The 21,525-nt window shown below is 35.5% G+C and overlaps 2 protein-coding genes across 2 annotated transcripts; one reads left to right on the forward strand and one right to left on the reverse strand.

The window, feature by feature from the left end:
• Positions 1-4,468: 4,468 nt before the first annotated feature.
• LOC106139311 (glyoxalase domain-containing protein 4) lies at positions 4,469-11,570 on the reverse strand. The gene is made up of 5 exons (XM_013340738.2): positions 11,281-11,570; positions 10,615-10,664; positions 9,992-10,257; positions 9,589-9,744; positions 4,469-6,169 (listed from the first exon to the last, which is right to left on the reverse strand). The coding sequence occupies exons 1-5, from the start codon at positions 11,368-11,370 to the stop codon at positions 5,874-5,876; spliced, it is 858 nt and encodes a 285-aa protein (XP_013196192.1). The 5' UTR covers positions 11,371-11,570; the 3' UTR covers positions 4,469-5,873.
• Positions 11,571-13,704: 2,134 nt separating this feature from the next.
• LOC106138006 (microtubule-associated protein RP/EB family member 1-like) lies at positions 13,705-21,072 on the forward strand. The gene is made up of 5 exons (XM_060944360.1): positions 13,705-13,815; positions 15,107-16,289; positions 17,455-17,521; positions 20,487-20,547; positions 20,821-21,072. The coding sequence occupies exons 2-4, from the start codon at positions 15,134-15,136 to the stop codon at positions 20,539-20,541; spliced, it is 1,278 nt and encodes a 425-aa protein (XP_060800343.1). The 5' UTR covers positions 13,705-13,815; positions 15,107-15,133; the 3' UTR covers positions 20,542-20,547; positions 20,821-21,072.
• Positions 21,073-21,525: the final 453 nt, after the last annotated feature.

The raw sequence follows: 21,525 nt of genomic DNA on the forward strand, positions 1-21,525 counted from the left end.
CCCGCCGCGCCGCCGCCGCGCCCGGGCCCGCGCACGCGCCCTCACGCCACGCCGCCCCGCCGCCCGACTCCGCCGCCAAATTGATCAGCCGGATCCTCGATTGCAATGAAATTTATGATAGCTCGTGGATCTATTATATCGACGTGATACCTAGCTTAATCTCAGATAAACGCACAGATTTGGTTTTTCTGTTATTTCATTGGCGCACATAATAGTTTTACAACTTAGCAATATGTAAAAATGACATTATAAACAAGATACTTGGCTGCACAGCAACATTCAAAACAGTAAATGAGAAACATTTTTCAGTAATAATATATATACTGGTTTAGTTAAATTAAAACTAACAGCACTAGCTTACTATCTTAACAACATAATAGAACAATGGTAAAAATAGAGGGAAAGCACAAACTGCAATTTAAAATAACGATAAAATTATATTTAAGTACCTATAATTTAAAGCCCGATGAACAGCGATACACTGACTTTAAAATAATTTTCAAGGAAAAATCTAGGTACATAATACTAGTGAACTCAATGATAACAATTGGTTTCCTAGAAATTCTTCATTAATTCAATGGTAGAAATAAAATATACCTACTTTTTCTTTCATAAATTAAATACCTATCCACGGTATTATTTACAACTCTTAAATCTTCTTTGCTGCAGGTAAGCATTGTTCTAGGATAGATATTAAATAGTATGGATCTGTTGGTATCTTTCAAACTGTCTAGATTCTAGTTAGGTGTATTCTGGAAGTTTACAGAGCTAATTCATTTAAAATCCACCGTAATTAGACGGGGTATTAAAGCAAATAAAAGATGTCAAGCGTGAGTCGAATTCGCAGTAATAGGGATCTGTAAGTACTATCCAGCTGTTATAAATAGTTACCCGAGATAAATATAATAGTGTTTAATTTTTGATAAATAAATGCACACGTTAAGCTTGTTGGGAGACCCATGGTTTAAAATAAAAACTAGTTCGCATTCGCCGACAAATGTCTTTGAAATAAGAGTGGATTGATTGATTGAAAAAATATATAAATACATATAATCAGTCATAATGGCGGGTTATCTGATTTGTGTAACTCGCGGTTTTTGTGAATATTATATACTTTGACTAATATACATTGGAAAATATAATTATTATTTACTTTTGATTTTTTATTTAATTTAAAAGCGTCGGTGGTTGAACAAGTTTAAATCCCATAACAATTTTCTTACTAATGTAGAATAAACAACATACAAAACCGGTAAACAAATAAATATTTCATCATAATTCCTATTATTTATTGAACCCTGACGATCATATCCCTCATAGGCACGTTACAGACGATTCAGTATAGATATATATTAATAGGTTCTTCAACCAGACCCCTAATAGGTATTGCAGGAGTGTCTGTGCTATGGGGAATAGAACAGAGCAAGGGAAGTCTTGTCTGGGAGAGGGGGAAACAAGCCGTTCAGTGCTCTGTGTCTGTGGGGAGTTTTTGATTGCATACGATATTTTGTATAGGTACTTATACGTTGAATTTCCGACAGCTTTTATCGTCGATTTTGAAGGAATCGCAATTTCATTTCTGTTAATTTATAACTATGTTAATCTTGATTTTCTAACATACAAGAAAAACAATTACAAAATGTAGAAACACAGACCAATTAGAACAAATACAAGATAAAATAACAAGATGTTAGTAGTTGAACTAGTATTTTTATGCCACGGACTTCGCATATACAAGTCAGTCAGTAATTTTTTCCTCGTCTGCCTATGATATTATGAAACTTCTCTCGTTTTTCCATTATAACCCTGTTGGCAGAGGAACCCTAGCTTTTAACTATTTAATAAAAATGCAAACAATCAAATGATCATTTACTTTCGCAAACTACGTCGTAGCAGGGCTACGCTCGAGGCTACGAGACGGCGTAGCAAGATACGTCGTAGAAGACCCGAGATTCGGACATGACACAGACAGGCCGAGGTCGGCATTGTTTCTTCTTGAATGAACGATTTGTAAACAATAGGAAAATATTTGCATTCGCGAATTACGCCGTAGCAGAGCTACGACCGAGGCTACGATGTACCTTGCTAAGCTAAGTCGTAGAAGACCCTAGATTAATACATGATTCAGACAGACCGAGGTCAGTGTCTCTTCTTCAGTGAACAATTTTGTTATTATGATAAACATTTGCTTTCACGAATTACGCCATTGCTACGAGTAGCTACGATCGAGGTAACGACACGGCGCGCGGCGTAGCAAGTATCGTCGTAGCAGACCTCAGGGCCATTACCAAAATATCGACATGTTCTAAGATCAACAGAAGTGAAAAATCAGATTCTTATAATTTCTGTATGTTTGTCTGTATTTTGTACGCGCATCACGCAAAAACTATCGTTTCGATTTGAATGCGGTTTTCTAATGCAAACCCTGATGCTGGTCTAGAATTGAAGAAAAATTGCCTCTTCCCAAGCAGAATGTAAAAGGCAATCAAGGGAAGAGCTGATAGATTTAAGGCGATGGACTAGCAACCTGTTACATCCAGTTCAATGTGGCCTTTCAGTATTTTAAAAACTGTTGGCTCTGCCTACCCCAAAAATGAAGGCACGGTATTGTTATACATTTATGTGCAGTCGATCGAACCCCCGGCACCAGCTTGAACTTACAGTGTATCGTTGTGTTGTCCGTTTAATTATAGCCTGATATCGATCAAACAGTTACCCAGTTGGGTTGCGAAACTTACGGTCGCGTGCCAAAACCTTCAGCTTATCTGAACAATTACCAAGACGAAAACTCCTTTCCGATTACCTCTCAATAAATTAATAAAATAACAGAAGTATGTTTAAATGTCAAACTTACTTCCAGGTTAGCTCAATCTGTGTGATTTGTTCCACATATTTTATTTATTTGTAAAAAGTCAACGGACTGATTGACCGACAAAAGTGTCAAATTAACGCACAAAACGCAAAAAAACCGCTGTATCTAGAGATTTGGCATGTATTGTTCTAGGGGTGCACTAAAAGAGGTTTTCCCGTAATACCGCAGGAACGTAAATTGTACCCATGGATGTCGTAAAAGGTGACTAAGAGAATAGGCACATTCATTCACTGCAGCTTTTATAATGACGCAATATGGCTTAGGTACCCCTGCAAAGGATGCGGAGGTCAACGTGGAGTCGCTTCGTGTACGCGACTCACAGGTTCTTGGTCGTAGGGCTAAGGTTAGAACACAAAAAGCTCGCTGATATAAAAAACAAAACCGAGAATAGCGCACGTATTTCGAGAGCCCTTGGCTCTTTGGTTGTAACTATAAGCGGAACGTTGGTAGAACCATGGGTTTGTAAAGGGATATATTAAATTTTTTTGTTGTAACTCAGAAAAGGACATTTCTTTTGCAATGTTAATGAATGCCTAATAACTTACTTGTCATCTATAAACTGCGAAAGTATTGTATTAAGGATTTAGTCAAGATTTCCAGTTGCGTGCTTTACCAGCCAAAATTTATAGTGACCAGCCTATCCGGGTTTTCTTAGACTTAAATGGTGACAATCGCCAAGGGTTTAGAGTTTTAAACAACAGACGACCAAATGAAGGACATTCGCCGAGCAACTCATGAAATACGTTCTAACTCAAACGTCTCGAAAAAATATTTTTACCCATATTATAGGCCAAACTCGCAGGTCTATCCGGTTATTACATTTGGCAACCTGGCAACCCTATAATCCGTCATATAAGACCAAAATCCTTTGTTTATTGTACGCCAGATATTGACCAGACTACTAATTATATTCAATGGATGTAGAGTACCAACTCAGTGTAACAACAACTACAGTACGAACAACAAAATGTTGAGAGCCCCACACATCTGTGATCTATTAGTTTATCGCTAGCGTGATTAAATGCAGTCTCTTTTCTTCCTTTATCGTTTTGCGGACAACATTAGAGATAAAGGACTGATTGGTTATTGGCTTTAGGGAGAAACGCAGGGATTGCAGATTATTTAAGTACTTTTAATTAAGTTTATCGCATAATTAGCTTTTTAATGTGGATTACTGAATAGATAGTTACCATAAAAATAATTGAGCAAAGTTCTTAAATACGGTGCAATGAGTGGTCTTATCCTTAGAGAATCTACTTAATTATAAATCGTCTAATCGCATAATGCAATATCTTTCAGGCAATCTCAAAACAATAGCTTTTGTTAATGTATCATTGATTTGTTTACAAAATTCTTGGACACAAGTCTGTCCGCGATAAAATTTTATTTTATTTTGATGCGTTTTTCACAAAAAGGCGAAATTATTTGAAAATGTAAGTGTTATTATGCTCTATTATTCATGTGGACTATAGGCATCCACTAATAAGACATAAATTTAACCCAAACAACGAGTGCAACGTCAACATGACGATAAATAAAGACTACTCTACTCTAGGGACAACCAAACGAAAAGTGGTAAGAAAATAAAACAATTAATTCATTGTTCGTACATTATATTAGATTAATAAAACTTGCATTAAGTATGTAATATGCATAGTAAACATAAATGTTAAATATTTCTTACATAAACAAAGTAACAGATATAGAAAATACTAATTTAACTTACTTCTAATATTCAAACTGGGAATGATATTCAAGCGAAACTTATAATAACGAGTGAAAAATTATGTGTTGGATGTGAACATTTACGATTGACCTACAGCTATGTATATTTGTGATTTTTTATGCAAGTCAGCTATGTAAATACAAGGCACCATTATTTGTAATTATAAATTACAATCGAGGGTCATATTATTTCAGTATCTTTTGATAACGATTCCGAGCTACTTATTACAAAATTGTTTTCATGATAAAGATATGCTTATAGTCCATTGAAATGTCTTTTTATCTGTGAAATAAAGTATGGTTAATAGCAAAAGAAATGAAATCTTTAATTTTGTTTTTTTTCCTCATGGCTTATTAATTTTAATACGTATTTCTCAACTGAAATAAATGTAAACAATCTTGTTACGTCTCTATACGTAACAAGATTGTTTACATTAATTTCAGTAGTTAAGAAATGGTCTATAAGTATTTTACTTGCCGTAAGCCGGTTACATGAGCGACCACGGTTAATGTTCACATATACACATCTGGCACGTTCGTTATTTTATTTGCATATAATACCTATACTTATAAATTCAATTTTATCACATGTGTTTAACAAATTAATGTTATTGCAAGCCACTGGCGACGCCAGGACAAAATTTGTAACTCCTTTATAAGGAGAGTCTAAATTTAAACATGCTTCTTAAAAAAATTTACTTAATTCTTTTGAGACTTAGTTGACATAAATCTTCGATAGAAGTAAAGAAAATGTAATAACAAATAATTTTATAACAATATAAAAGAGGAATCATATAATTTTGTGATGGGCGTACCCAAGAATGAGCATAATACGATGCTAGTACCTTCTAATAATTAATAGTAGGCATAAAAAAAGGCCGTTAAACATAATACATATCATAGGCTGCCAAATATCAATGAGAATGAACTTCTGAAGTCTGTTATTTCACAAAAATAAGGTCTGAAATCAAAGTAATATTGAAATATAATATAATGAAATTGAGAACAACACTAACATTTATTAGTAACCAGTTTTCAAATAATTTAATTTCGATAAACCTTGAAATTTAACATACACATACAGAAAAAGTAGGAGGATGCCTTATTTTCGGGATCACTGTTTTGATATCACTTGAGCAGATCAATTGTAACTTTTCTAATATTTCATAAATTTCTTTATGTTAAGGTATTGGCCTTAAAACATTAAAAAAGGAATAAGTCCTTAAAACCTTTACAATAAAAATTTGTTGGTTCATTCTCACTGACACTAAACTCTCTACTTAGCCCTAGACTTGTCTGCCTTAATGAACTTGTCCAAATCGGCGTCGCTGGCTGGGTCAAACTGCGAGAGTTGGCGGAAGCTTTCGTCATCCACAAAGCAGATCTCATGGCCATCTGGGTCCGCTAATATGATCACCCTCACCGTAGCCTTCCCGGGGGTGTCCAGGGAGATCAGGGGGGTGAGAATGGTTTCCTTAGCAGCTTGGATCTTCTGATCGATCATCGGTTGCTGGTCGTAGGGGCAGGAGAATGCGATACGTCCGTATGCTTTGGCGCGGTTTACTGGGCCACCTGTAATGTTATTCTAGTAGTTAGTAAAAATGTAATGTAATTCTTAAAAAAATTGACAAAGTTTGTAGGTCGGAAAATTCTTTACATTTTTTATCATTGTGTGGTCTGCACCAAAATAAAGAGAGGATCTCCTAAAAATGTACATACATACATACATAAAATCACGCCTCTTTCCCGGAGGGGTAGGCAGAGACTACCTCTTTCCACTTGCCACGATCTCTGCATACTTCTTTCGCTTCGTCCACATTCATAACTCTCTTCATACAAGCTCGGCGGTTTCGGGTACTTTTGACCTGACCCTTTACCAGGACGTCCTTAATTTGATCAAGATACGTTCGTCTAGGTCTTCCCACTCCGACCTTTCCCTCCACACTCTCCTTGTATATCTGCTTAGTCAACCTGCTTTCATTCATCCTCTCCACATGACCGAACCATCTTAACATACCCTTTTCTATTCCTGTAACTACATCTTCTTTCACATCACAACATTCCCTTATCACGCTGTTCCTTATCCTGTCACTCAAATTCACACCCATCATACTCCTTAACGCTCTCATTTCCACTGCATTTATTCTGCTTTCATGCTTCTTTTGCCATACCCAACTTTCACTCCCATACATTAATGTCGGGACCAACACGCCCCTGTGCACAGCCAGTCGAGCCTTTTTGGATAGTTTCTGACTGCTCATAAAGGCATGCAAAGCTCCATTCACCATGTTCCCCGCGTTCACTCTCCTTTCAATATCACTATCATACTTGCCATCTGATGTAAACTTTGATCCTAGATATACAAACTCTTTCACTTGCTCCACTTTTTCTCCTCCAATCAAAATATTACATGCTGTCATTTCTTTCTCCATTTCAAAAACCAGTGTTTTAGTTTTACTTACGTTCACTTTCATTCCTTTCTCTTTTAAAGCTTCATGCATACAGTTTACCATCTCCTGTAACTCCTCCGCTGATGACGCCAGTATAACCTGATCGTCGGCATAGAGCAGACATTTGACGAGTAACTCATTCATCCTTAATCCACTTTTAGACTCTTTCAAATCTGTCAAACAGCTATCCATAAATAGGTTGAACAGCCACGGTGACGCAACACATCCTTGCCTAACGCCTTTCTCAATCTTAAACCACTCAGTGTGCGCTCCGTTTATCCTGACACAAGCACTCGAATCCTCATATAAGGATTTCAGTGCTCGTATTAAGAGACTGCTCACCCCATGCATAGAAAGTGCTGACCACAATTCATTCCTCTCAACTCTGTCATAGGCCTTTTCCAGATCTACGAATGTGCAATAGACTTTTTGACTCTTGGCCAAAAACTTTTCGGCTATGCACCGCAAGGAAAAGACCTGATCAGTACATCCCATTCCCTTTCGAAATCCCGCTTGAGCATCCCATATTTTGTCATCAGTTTCATTCCTGACTCTATTAATCAATACCTTAGCATACAATTTGCCGACGACGCTAAGCAGGCTTATACCACGATAATTTTTGCAGTCCAGCTGTGACCCTTTTCCTTTGTAAAGTGGCACGATAACAGCCTTACACCAATCTTTTGGTACTCGGCCGCTTCTCCAACACAAATTGAAAAGGCAGTACAACTGACTAGCTACTACGCCTTTTCCTGCTTTAAGCATCTCGACCGACACTCTATCACACCCAGCAGCCTTTCCCGCTTTCATACTCTTAAGTGCTTCCACAATTTCGAACATTTCAATTTCGCCTTCCATCTCATTCTCTTTTTCTTCGCTATAGCAGAAATCTTTCTTATTTCCTTCCTTTTTTTCAAATAAACTTTCAAAATAGTCCTTCCATATCTTTAGTACACATTCTTCTCCTTTCACAACGCTACCATCCTGGCATCTGATCCTAGTCAGCTCTCTGGTTATAGTATTTCCTCGGGCTGACCTTACGGATTTCCAGAATACTTTCAGATTTGACTGAAAGTCTTCTGATAGCCTTTTATCAAAATCCTCTTTATACTCTTCTTTCTTTCTAATCACAGCTTTCTTAACCAAATCTTTCATTTTCTTATATTCCTTACGTGCTTCATTCACATCTTCATCTATAACCTCTTGCATTCTTAAGTTAGCTTTTGCTGCTAACAAATCCAGCCATGCTTTCTTCTTTAATCGCACAAGTTCTTGCACATCTTTACTCATCCACGCATTTTTGTGATTTTTTCCTTTCCTTCTTCTACTTACACCACACACTTCAACAGCTACTTTCACAATTCTTTCTTTAAATTCCTTCCATCCATCTTCAATATCGCTCATTTCCTCTAAATCTTCAAATTCATCCTTCAGTCTATTAATATACTTCTTACCTACATCCATATCTTGCAAATTTTCTACTTTTACTCTTTCCAAAGCGCTGGTTTGCTCCCTTACCCTGTGCCGCCAGCGATTGAAGATACCCCTTATCCGGGATATCACCAGTAAATGGTCCGAGTCAATGCCAGCACCGCGATATGCACGGGTATCCAGCACTTTGTTCTTCAATCTTTCATCTACAATCACAAAGTCTATCATACTTTTTAAAATACCTTCCACTCTTGTGTAGGTGTGGATCTCTTTATGTTGAAACATTGAGTTCGACACAAAAAGATCCCACTCTAGACAAATTTCTAATACACTTCTTCCATTATCATTCACCTTTTCGTCACCAAACGCACCAAGCACCTTTTCATATCCATCACGCTTTACACCCACCCATCCATTAAAATCACCTAACATAATAATCTAATCTAAAAATGTAGGAACGGAAATTGAAGGGAATATTCAATTAACCCAGAGCCGTGGGCATACTCTAATCTTGATTGATTTGTTATTTAATATTGTGCCCGGAATCTTATGACCTACAAACCAACATGTAAAAACAATATAAAAGCTAAAAGACTCATAATCCACAAAGTTGTTGAAATTGTTATCAAAACGAATAAAGAGATGAAGTATAGTGTCTGTAGGTTTATCTTATCTCAAGTATATGAAAGGATTTTGTATATTACAAACAGTAGTTAATTGTAAGATGACAAAAACGATTCACATGACAGTGATCCCAATTTACAGGATGAATGCTCCAGTATTATTACTTATCTTTTAATTAATTAAGCATTCCAGTCAGTCATTTGGTTCACGAAACAAAACAGACCCTATCTGTTATACTAAAATGAGATAGGACGCCACAATTTTTATAAAATGAAATAAAGAGATCTTTATTTATTTGCGTTTGAGAAGGGTATGCGTAACAGATGTTTTAAGAGAATTCACATTCATCCATTGTCAAAAGCCTTCAAATAAAATATCTTTTACGTATATGTGAATTTTTTTTATATATACGATGAATAAGTAAAATGGCTGAATAGATTTTTACAATCAGGTTGGTTATAATATGTCCATGCACTGAATACATACCGATATCGACTAATTCGAGTTTCGCCTGGTCCTCACCAAAGCCAAGAAGTACGCTCTTCTCCGCTTTCTCAAAGATCTTCAGTCCCAGCAGGCCGTTCCAGTACGCGATGGATCGAGCCAGGTTCGAACTGGCCAGGGAAACCTTAATGATAGGATCTGAAATGACAAGGATAAATCACTTTTACATGCGGGGGGCTAATCAATCATTGATTTTGATAATCATTGATGTCTGTTTATCTCTTTGATTAACCATAGAGGCGAAAAAAGGAGAAAAATAAGACATAATGGGTCCTCATTGGGTCCCATAAAGTTTAATTGTTTGATCATTGCTTTTCACACATTTTAGGTATAATTGGGCCCAGGAACTAGTCTCTTCACTGAATAAATATTAACCCTTACTTACCTTTATCAACCGGCTGTGGCTTGTCAATGATAAAGAATTTGTATCCATCAGGTGCCTCCAAATATTTCTGGCCATTTTGTTCCTTCACCTGCCAGTTGTTGGCTGCAGCCCGCTTCAAAGCCTCGCTTGACTGTATCGTGAGTCCAACAAAGTCATTGCCCAACTCGTAACTTGTGATACCATAGTTGTAGGTCAGTTCCACCACAAAATGGGTGTCTTCTGGCCCGTAACCTATCATGGTCTTGCTCCAGCGGTTTGCGTATGGTCTGAAATATGTAAAAAAAAATATTTATAAACATCGAATTCCCTCCGGGAAAAAGGCGTGATTTTATGTATGTATGTATGTAGAAAAGTTTTATGTTTGTTACAAGTAAACTCAAAAGTACTTGACCGAATTAGACGAAATATGGCACAGAGATAGAGTAAACAATGAATGATGACAAACTTTACGAGTAAACTTTACGAGTAAATTAAGAGCTATGAAATGCACAGGGCACTATATTTAGCCTTGAAGGACTCCTTTTTTATTTTGCAACATATAGATGTTCCTCATCATATTAAGCTAGCTTAAAATAGGACTCACTTTTACATTCAGTGCTAGAAAATAAATAAAAGCATCATACCCATTGCATAAAGCCTCACATCCTTCAGAAAATTCCTCATGACGCAGTACCTAAAAGAAACATTTCTTAATTTTTAAATCAATTTTTTTTCATCATATCACATTCCAAATTCAGTCTTAGATGTTTCGGACTTCCTTAATACAACATATTCGCAAAAATTTGCAGGATGTTTCTTCACCTGAGCTTTCTTGTTAATATAAAATTTAAAAATATTAACAAGAAAGCTATAAAATTTACTTACAGTGTAGTGATGGATTTATTATGTTATCAAACTATGCACAATTATCCAACTATAAAGTACTGTCCAGCTTTTGAATCCACTATACCTACTTTAACTGGTAGATATATTGCAAAGATACCAAGTAATGGATTGCAACTACAAGACGAAAAGTAGTAAAATTAATAAAAATACATTGGAATATTGTATTGTAACATGACTGTATAGTAAATTGCTAGTTCCACATAAGCACCACATAACAATTAGTTCCGACATATTACACATACAATACGAAGGTTGTCTTTAATTATTATGGATATTGCGGCTTTGTCCAAGTAAACGATAAACCAAGTTTTAAGTTAGGTATTTTGAAATTAAATAAAACCAATGCGACTGAAGATGTACTTTTTATTTATTTTTTTAATGGAACATCATTCTCAATTACTTACCTTCATTCCCAAGATGTCTCTGTAGAATTTTGCGGTCAGAGTCCTATTCGCAACTTTGAAAACAAAATGCAAGGGACGACCACTTATCATTTTGCTAATTATTACTGACAATAATACCTAATATTCCTATCCGATAAGTAGGGATAATGTTTAGAATTTAGAACCTAGAACAATCAATCTTTTGATTTAATTCTTACAAAAAAATGCACAAATTTGTACAAAAATTACAAAATGTGTAAATCAATCTATAAATCAATGTAAGGTACCTACCTACCTATTCAATCAACTTATCAAACGTCAAGCAATTGTCATTTAATCAACGTCAAAAAGGCCAAATAACAAAGCAAGAATGTTAAAGTGTAGCCAACTCCATTCATTGCCATGAAGATTCATTGCATACGTTGATTGTTCGTTAACAGGAAGCAATATTTTGACCGACACTGACGGTTACGTTACGGCACGGCACGTACCGTCACTGATAAGTGCGGATCGGCCTTAGTGCTTACGGACAGATCTAATTGCTGATCGCTTTGCCTCCTTGAATACTCTTTTCGCCGATATAACTACCCAACAATGCCCAACATACATTTCAGAAACTTGTGGAAGATAAATGTATCGCATCACACATAGCATCTTCGTAACTCGTGAAGCAAAACACAATCTCAATAAATCGACATTACGTCTCAGTTCTAAAGTCTTAAATAAAGATAAGACAAAAGTTACAGAAAGAATTTAAATACTAGAAGTACCTAGATATGAAATTTAAATAAAAAAATAGGTCTACATTGCGTTTCTTTCAAATTAAAGTGAAGATAGTAAGGTGATTTAGTAACTTAAACAGGGAAGGGAAAAATACACTCAAAATCGTTACGGTTCTTCTGTGTTCGGCTAAATACACGACATTTCAGAATCTAGTACTGTGAAGGACAAAATTTACCTCCGTAAATTATCTTAATGATGAAATAACTTTTAGTCATAAGGATTTAATATCCTTGCGTAGTAATAATACTCAGCGTGCACCTTTTAATTGACATATATTTTATTTACGCATAAAATACCCATATGTAACTAACTAATTTATTGAATTTAGATAATTATATGATGTCGCAAACTTTTTTATGGATCTACTTAAAACCAATATTTTTGTAGAACACTGTATGCATATATTATCAACCGTGTGGTAACATTTCAAAACAAAAATATACCTATAACAATCACGGATAATTCAAAATTGGTTCAGTATCTTTGTAGATTACCCGCCTCCCAACTTAAAAACCCATGACATAAACGTGTACGTCTTTATAAAATTCGTATACATAGAATAATTCGTGCATCAGTATGACTTGAAATTAACCAGTTTTTTTTTTCACCAAAATTTCAGTTGTTGAAAATAAATAAAAATAATAAAATAAAATATCGTTTATTTCCTCAATTAACAAAGATTGAATACGGTTTCTTAATGCTAGTACTCAGCTAAGTTGGCAAAATTTTGATACACTATAGAGAAACCATAACAAATTAAGTCAACATGTTTTTAGTTAGCAAGTCGTAACATGTTATACGTACCTTCATTCCTAGAATATCTCTGTAGAACTTTGCTGTGAGCATTCTGTCTCCAATTTTAAAAACGTGATGCCTTGGGCGCCCAGTAATCATTTTTTTAAATTAATTTTACACTCTTTTTAAGATTGACATATGACTTATTGAATATTCTTAAATATTTTTTAATTATGCAAATAGGTACAGAAATAGATAGGTATTACGATTTAGTATTTTTCTCGTAAATATGAGCGTCTTATTTACAGAACCAGCCGCCACGGAAATGTTCCTTTATCTGACAACGATTAAAAGTAGGTACGGGCAAGGCAAGACTCACAGGGAATAACAATATCTTCTTTATTTATCCGTGGAACACGGGTTATCACAACCTTAGAACTGTTGAGTATAATGCGTTAGGCCTTTATTAAAACAAAAATATGTATGAAAAAACGCAGGAAATATATTTATTCAAGTTAAAAATCACACAGCCAACACATTTTTTACATATCCCAATATTTTTGGTCAATACTTTGTAAAAACAAAAGTTTACTTAATCTCTTCCCCTTCAATCGATTCCTTCGTTCGGTCAAACAAAACTAGCCCTGCCTGTGAATAAAGTATTTCTGAAGGTATTGACGTGCCAACTATTGTCAAATACTTGAAAGCTATTTTGTACAGCTTCGGGAATTTTCGGCACCCATTCAAAACTTGCTTGGTCGATGCATCGAATGAAAAACATCGATATTTATCGGTACATCGGTTTAATACGATGCATCGTAACTATACATGGAGTGTTTTTAATAAATCGATGTATATCGTCCATCTCTACTTGATATTTATTGCCCATCGCCCTTTCTTTCCGAATTGCGTGTTGTGTCGGTCGGTCGGCTAGGTTTTGGTTTGGTTGAAGAAAAGAACTCTACATTTGGAGGTCAACAGTATCTATAAAATTAGTGTTCGCATTGAAATATTTGAAACTGGAGATTCTGTTTCTAAGTAAGTATGAGTAAATTTGATTTTTGAAATCCTCTAAGATTTTGTTGCATTTCTCTATACCTTGATGGAAACAGTTATTGTTTCGTTTGCAAAGAGGATACCATCACTTTACCAATTATTTAACTGTTTAAATTACGCTTTTATGAATATTATTCAGCTACTTGTATTAAATGTGTACTTTCATTTAATGTATTGCCACGAGGTGTTAAATTAAAAATTGACAGGGCTTTGATCCTGTGGAACTTTAGGAATACTAAAATTTGTATTCATGTGTTAATGATGCCTACTTATGTCGATTTTATTTCAGCTTGGTTTCATACAGCCATAAACTTAATTAATATACCATTAGCACCTTTTTTTTTCTCCGAAGGGGAAATCCTTTTAACGGACTGCCTCCCGGGTCTTCACCCGGGAGAGTGTGGGACTCCTGGCATCTAATGTGCCAGCCTACCCACTAAAACCCCTCCGGTGCGCCCTTTTCGCCATTTTGAGGACATCATGGGATCGCATGACATTTCACCACAATGCCCTCCGGCTCCCCTGTGCGACTTGCCAGGGACTCTTACCGTTTAGGCGACCAGTAAGTTGCTGGCTGCCCTTTTTACTTCAGGGTCAAAATTTGCCGCCAATGAGGCAGCAAGCGCGCGCGATATCGCGCACGCCTTCTGCCCCCCGTCCCCGACGATGTAGGGGCGCGTTAGGATCTTGTTCACGCGCCCTCTCAGCAGCCTCCTTCTGCGAGATGACGTGCTCGCAGAAACAGACAACTGCCATCCATTTGATACCACTAGCACCTGCACAACATTTCCTTTAAACTTAGTGGGGAGGTATATTGTTCCAACATTTAGTGGCCTGGTAGCGGAAGCTGCCCCTGAATGCAGCTGTTTTGTGTCGATAAGTTAGTAACGGGGACCGACAAGTACTTATTCTTTATTTATTATATGTGTTATCTATGTTATTAAGACAGGCAGTAATTACATCTAATAATGAATATTTGCAGGCCAGAGTGAATTCTTTAACTTACCATGTGATTAAAATTACATTGTGTATTTTTTTCCTAAAAAGTTATACATTAGTATTGTGGCCGTGATCCTATTTTACTTATAGATATTTGGAGTGAAAGTTTTTTTCTTCACTTGGATTAAAATTTCAGAAATATAATATTTGTCAATCCAGGTCCTAATCTACCAGTTTAGAAATTTCAGCTATTCCAGTTCACTAGTAAGAGCTTTTGTTGTATAAACCCATATTTTTTTCGATATCTCTTATGTTTATGATATAATGCCTGCAGGTGCAACAAATGTCAAAGAAATAGGCGATGGTAGGTACATCGATAAATTTCCGACCATCTCCAAACTTCAAACACATGAAAAAGTACTTGAAGTCCAAGTTCGAAGAAGAAGCATGTTCGGTAGTTTCGGCTCCGCGCCCAAATTTAAACCAGGAGAAACCTGGTCAAATCCAGAAGAAACCAATAATTACACAGGCTAAAAACAAAGGAAAATCTCCTCAAGTCAATAAAGCAGTACCTAAACAAGTTAATAAACCTACTACCCAGGTTCAGAATAACCCAATAACTACCCAAGTTCAGAATAAAGCAATAATTACCCAAGTTCAGAATAAACCAATAACTACCCAAGTTCAGAATAAACCAATAATTGCTCAAGTTCAGAATAAACTAATAACAACCCAAGTTCAGAATAAACCAATAACTACTCAAGTTCAGAATAAACCAATAACTACTCAAATTCAGAATAAACCAATAGCTACCCAAGTTCAGAATAACTCAATAACTACTCAAGATCAGACCAAGAAGGGAAAAACTATTCAAGTTACCAACAAACCAACATCTATCGAAGTTCAAAACAGAACAAAAACTAGCCAGGTTTATGACAAACCGACAGCTACTGTTACAAGTCAGACTTATAATAAACCAACAGCTACTGTTACAAGTCAAACGTATAATAAACAAAATGTTGCGGTTCAGCCGCCACTACCTCCTGATCCGCCTCCACCAACTTATGCCCCGAATGTGGTCTTCAAAAAAGACGATGGGTATGAAAGCCATGCCAGTGCAATCACTCAACCGAAACAAGAAGTTGATGAGCAAGAAGATAAATCGAAAATTGTGAAGCAATTAGAAGAAAAACCAAAAAAGAAGGAATTATGCAGGGATTTTGCAAGAGGCAATTGCATGTGGAATCCATGCAAAAAGAGCCTCGAAATGGATCTAACGCAACTAGACCAAGTTAACGACTTTTGTATAGACTTTGCGAATGATAAATGCAAAAGGCTTAATTGTAGATTTGTTCATGCAACAACATTCGAAAAAGAGAGTTATTTTCGGACTGGTTACCTGCCGCCGCATCTGCGTCCGCAAATATCGAGCAAGAAAGGACACGGGCAGCAGCAGCAACAACAGCAGCAGCAACCACAACAGCAGCAACAACAACCATTACAGCCGATGCTTGACGGTGAGTTTAGTATTAAGAAAAATTTGATTTCCACCAAAACGTCCTCAAAATACCTACTTCCTACTTATATATGCGAAAGTAACCCTTGCCTCTCTGTTACGTTTTTACGCCTAAACAACGATTTTGATGAAATTTTTGTACAAAGATAGAATTGACCCTAAAGAAGAATATAGATGTATTATATTTATCATTTTACTTAGCTATCATAAGTAACCAGCTTTTGTGCGGTGCTTCGCTCTTATGGGAATTACCAGAAAAATTCTCTGGAAAGCTATTCTATCTCTGTGCCAAATTTTGTCAAAATCAGCTTAGGAGTTTTGGAGTTTATTCGTTACAATCAAAAATAAAAATCAATTTTTTTAATTTATTATTGTTTAAGCTAGCCATCTATGCTTTAAATTAAATCAGTATAGTATTTGCAGAGTCCAGAAAATTCTCATTCTTCACAGCAAATAATTAGAAATAAACATTTACAGTTACATATTAGCTACCTTTCATTCATCCTCTTCTCCTGACCAAACCATCGTACCTATTCCTCCCCTCCTCGCTTTCGCAGACCCAGACAACCTATTGGTGTTTTCTTTCTGGCTCATTTGAAAAAAATCCATGATTCTTGAGCAGATACAATGTTGTACACTGCATTTGAGCTCCCTCCGTTTAACATCCATCGTATTTAACTGAGCTTTCCACTATTGAACTACTATTGACTTTATTACTATGAACAAGAGAGCACATGACATTGTATTTTTAGATTTTAAGTTTGATGTACTTGTAATAAGGTCGTTATTTTATTAAATTTTTATTCTGTTTGATTCGCCGGTAGATTGCGCTATTTGACGACGTCGAATATTGCCAAGTTAACTTATAAAAGTGGTGGAATTGTAAGCGCTTAATAATACAATTCCTTCATTATATATCGTTATTTGAATGCATTTGCAATTGCTAAGCAATGCTACTTTTATTTCATTTTCATATATTTTGTTCCTTTTGTTACTTTGCGAAAGCTAAACGGTAATCATCTCTTTCCCCTGGATATCGTAACAGGCGACTAAGAGATAAGAATATAAACTTAGGATTCTTTTTTTAGGCGATGGGCTTGCAACCTGTGTCATGTCATACATATTTATGTATGAATTATAATATTAATCCTAATGTTATATTACAGCTAACGCGCAAGCTATGCAGCTTCCTTTATTTCCGATTGTTGGAAGCACCCCAGATTATCGTGACAGGTACTTACATCACATTTATTATTGTTATTATTATCAGAATATATATATATTTTTTTTAATTTTCGCTCATCTATCTTATCTTCGTCGACTTGTCTAGCGCACACAAGGCTATCTCTGAGTCTTATGTTTCCTGTTTCGATCCTCGGTCAGGCAAAACCAGTCAACCTTTGGCAATTAATAATGCAATAGCAAACAGATAAGTAATAAGGTGTTTATTTAATAGAAAATAAACAGATATTATAAGACATACATAAATAAGAATATAGAGAAACATTCATAAATTACATTACAAAATATTATTCACATGAGTAAGAACTGATGATTCATTCTGTTTGCTTACAGATGAGGAAATAATTTACATTTTTCTAACATTTTAATATATATAACTAAATTAATAAATAATTATTTCTCAGTAATGTATGATTTACTTAACTATTAAATGTCAAGTAACGACGTTGCCTTAGGCTTATCGGAACAAGCTAATTAACTTTCGAATTGTAATACAAATAATACTAATACCTCCGTCGTGACTAATCTTTTCGGCAATTCAGAAATAAAATGAACCTCGATTGTTTCATCATGTAGAGACTAAGAATAGGGACGTTGTAAGAGATAAATGGCGGTTTGTTAAACAGTTAGGTATGCCATAATGCACAGTTTGTAAAAATAAGGTAGAGATGCCGTAAGATATCATTGGCACGCTTGATACGGATGAGACAGGTATGTCATAAAGGAGCAACGGCGCGATTAATTACAAGCATTGGGCAGTAATGCTTTATTTATTTAATTTTTAAACTTAAAGTATTATCTACCAGTCAACCATTGGGTTTGACAGAGCTGTCCTTTAGGTAGCTATGGCGCGGTTTTTTTTATACGTGTAGCGATAGATTTAAAGCTTACTTAATCGAAGGTGAAGCGCAGTCAGAGTAAGAGAAGAGGGAAATGGAAATAAGATGAAATGAAAAATTTAAATTAATATTCAAGCGTATAGCAACAAACGGGCCAAGAAGTATAATGAAATTGACTCTTGTCAAAACTGACATTTCTAAATTTTCTTGTCCGCCGAATTTATGGCGGGACGAAAGAGTTCCGCGTATGAGTTTTTATACCATACCATTTATAATACGTCATACGTTTTTATATATAGGTTGTCCGTTTATTACTGAAATATAATTTTATTTATTATTTTATGTATTTACAATTAAAACTATTAAAATGTGAAAATCCCTACATACAAATAAGGCAGGTATGGCTCGGGATCGATAGCGTGGTCTTTTATTCGTGTGGAGCAAGAATGACATAGAGCCGGGGCAGGTATGCCATAAGGGATCGATGTCCCAGTCGTATAAAAAGGCTGTGTCCAGGGCAGTCCGTAAAAAGGATCCTTTCGGAGAAGGATTCGTGGTATTGTATTCGGATGGGATAGATATGTTCTAAGGAAGCTACAGAACGGTTAATTATAGGGATTGGGCAGGTATGCCATAAGGGATCTAAAGCACCGACTATACGAATAGATCTGGAATACTATTTATCAACCTGTCTCAATTCTATCTGAAAGCCCAATAGCTGAACGTGGCCTATCAGTCTTTTCAAGACTGTTGGCTCGGTCTATCCCGCAAGGGGTATAGACGTGATTATATGTATGTATGTATCTGGTATACCATGCAGGCACTTAATTTTGTGCCATTTGGTTCCCACCACTTCAGAAAAAGATTATTCCATCTCTTTTCCATAAAATGTGATACAAAATAGAATAGGACCACTCCAACTCGTTCCAATGGATGTCGTAAAAGGCGACTAAGGGATAGGCTTACAAACTTGGGATTCTTTTTTAGGCGACGGGCTAGCAACTTGTCACTATTTGAATCTCAATTCTATCGTTAAGCCAAATAGCTGAACGTGGCCATTCAGTCTTTTCAAGGCGGTTGGCTCTGTCTACCCCGCAAGGGATATTATATATAAGAGCCCAGCCCATCGTTTAAAAAAAATAATCCCATAATACAAGCATTTCACTTGATTGACTTATAAAATCTACACAGGAAGAGAAGCAGCAAGCATTCATGAATCTACAAGCGTGGTGTGGTTTTATTCTAAAAAGCTAGAAACCACACGGCAATTCGGGAAGATTTTTATTTTTAAATTGACTTCGTTAAAGATTCATGAAGTTGCTAAGAAAATTTGGTTGGTGTTTAAAAACAGTACTTTTAAACCTGTTTAAAACCATCAACAACTTCTGTGAATTATAATAATTACCTACTGATAATTTTCTTATTAACTAAAATTTCTTTATCTCAATAGTAAATAAAAAGAAAAAAATTTAATTAATAGAGATTTTGTGCATTCATATGAGTATTTGAGTTTATATATTTTATTATAATATGTATTATCTGAGTCTTCGCTTTTTCTCTGAACCTAATTACTTTGTATATCAATTGATTTCTCGATAAGGCCACCTCGTACAATGTTCATTAGTATGTAATTCCTTAAAAGAAAAGATAACATAGTTTTCGTTTGTTATTTATGCCTCTCTTACTCCGTTTGCTGCTGTTTCGCTGAAACACTTCTTATGAAATTTAAAAACTTGCGGTTCTTGTTATTTTCCGGTGACTTGATCTTTATTTCGGAGATCAACCGCTTTCAGATATGCTATAGCGTCCTTAGTAAATTTTATGAAATCCTCCCTTTGCCCGTCGTATATGATTAGAAGGCAGACATACATTTTAAGATTAATTACTCGTATAAAGGCCCTGGTCACTCCATTCAAAGCTAGTGCAGACCATAATTTATTTGTCTCACATCTGCCGTAGGTCTTTTGTAAAATTATACATATTGAGTTTATTTGGCATGCTTGTAAAACGTTGCTAAGTTATAAGCTCCATTCCTTATTTTAAGATCAATGTACCCACACTTAGTTGGAAAATATATACATGAATCTTCCAAATAAATTAAAAAATATATTTTTCAGATTCAACCGTACGAGAATCAACTCCAAGCAAATGTGGGAGATGCGAGATAAGTGAAAGAGAGTATGTTTTTTTTTAAATCCTATCTTACCGAAAGATCCCAGCGCCTCTCATCGCGATAAAATTGGAACTTAACAGATTTTAATTAAGTATTTTTTGGTTGTGTAGCTTTATAGTATGTTTATATTTGATACTTAACAAGGAACCTTTATAGACCAACTCCACGATAAGAAATATGGAGATTGTTCCATTTTGACGATGTACAAAAATCATCAAAGCTACAGCGTTTATATTATAAATTATTATGGCATCTCATATCATGTGTCCTTTTTACAGATATCAAGAAAGTTTACTAGAAGTAAAGAACATAGCAAAATCAACACAAGCTATAAAAGATCAAATTGCAGCGTTTGAACAAAATAAAATAAGGTTACTTGCGGTGCTCACCAAAGTTTTGTGGAAAGATATGCCGAACTAAAAAGTGATAGCACGGATGGCATTGTACGACAAGAACAAGAAGAAGTTTTGTGGAAGGACAGGAGGAAATGGAAACATGTGACTGATGTTAATAAATGTGTTTTTAAAATATTGAACCACTTTTAATTTACTTATATTGTTCCAAATATTCAAATGACTTTTTCCGTGTTATGATTTTTAGGCTGAACAGAAATTATCCAACCAATAATTTAGCACCAATCCATGATTCAATATGGGTAAGGTTCTCCTACAAAGGTTGCAAAGGTCAGATGGGAGTCGCTTCGTGTAAAAACCTGACTCGCCTAATCCTGGATCATTTTCAAATGCACATTCCAGGCCCCTCTCCAGAGATTGGTCACATCATTATTGCATGCCTTCTTATATCTCGTAGTTGTATCGAATGAATCTCTTTATAATTTTTTCAATAATACTTTAAATGAAAATTATTCTTTAGTAAATGAAGCAAAAATCCAAATTCAATGTTAAGAAATATGAACGAACATTGAATTAAATTATAAGATTGTGCATTGTGATATTACAACATTGATTGTTACAGCTTGTTTA

The sequence above is a fragment of the Amyelois transitella genome, chromosome 5 (genome assembly GCF_032362555.1).
Source record: "Amyelois transitella isolate CPQ chromosome 5, ilAmyTran1.1, whole genome shotgun sequence".
Lineage (NCBI taxonomy): Eukaryota > Metazoa > Arthropoda > Insecta > Lepidoptera > Pyralidae > Amyelois > Amyelois transitella.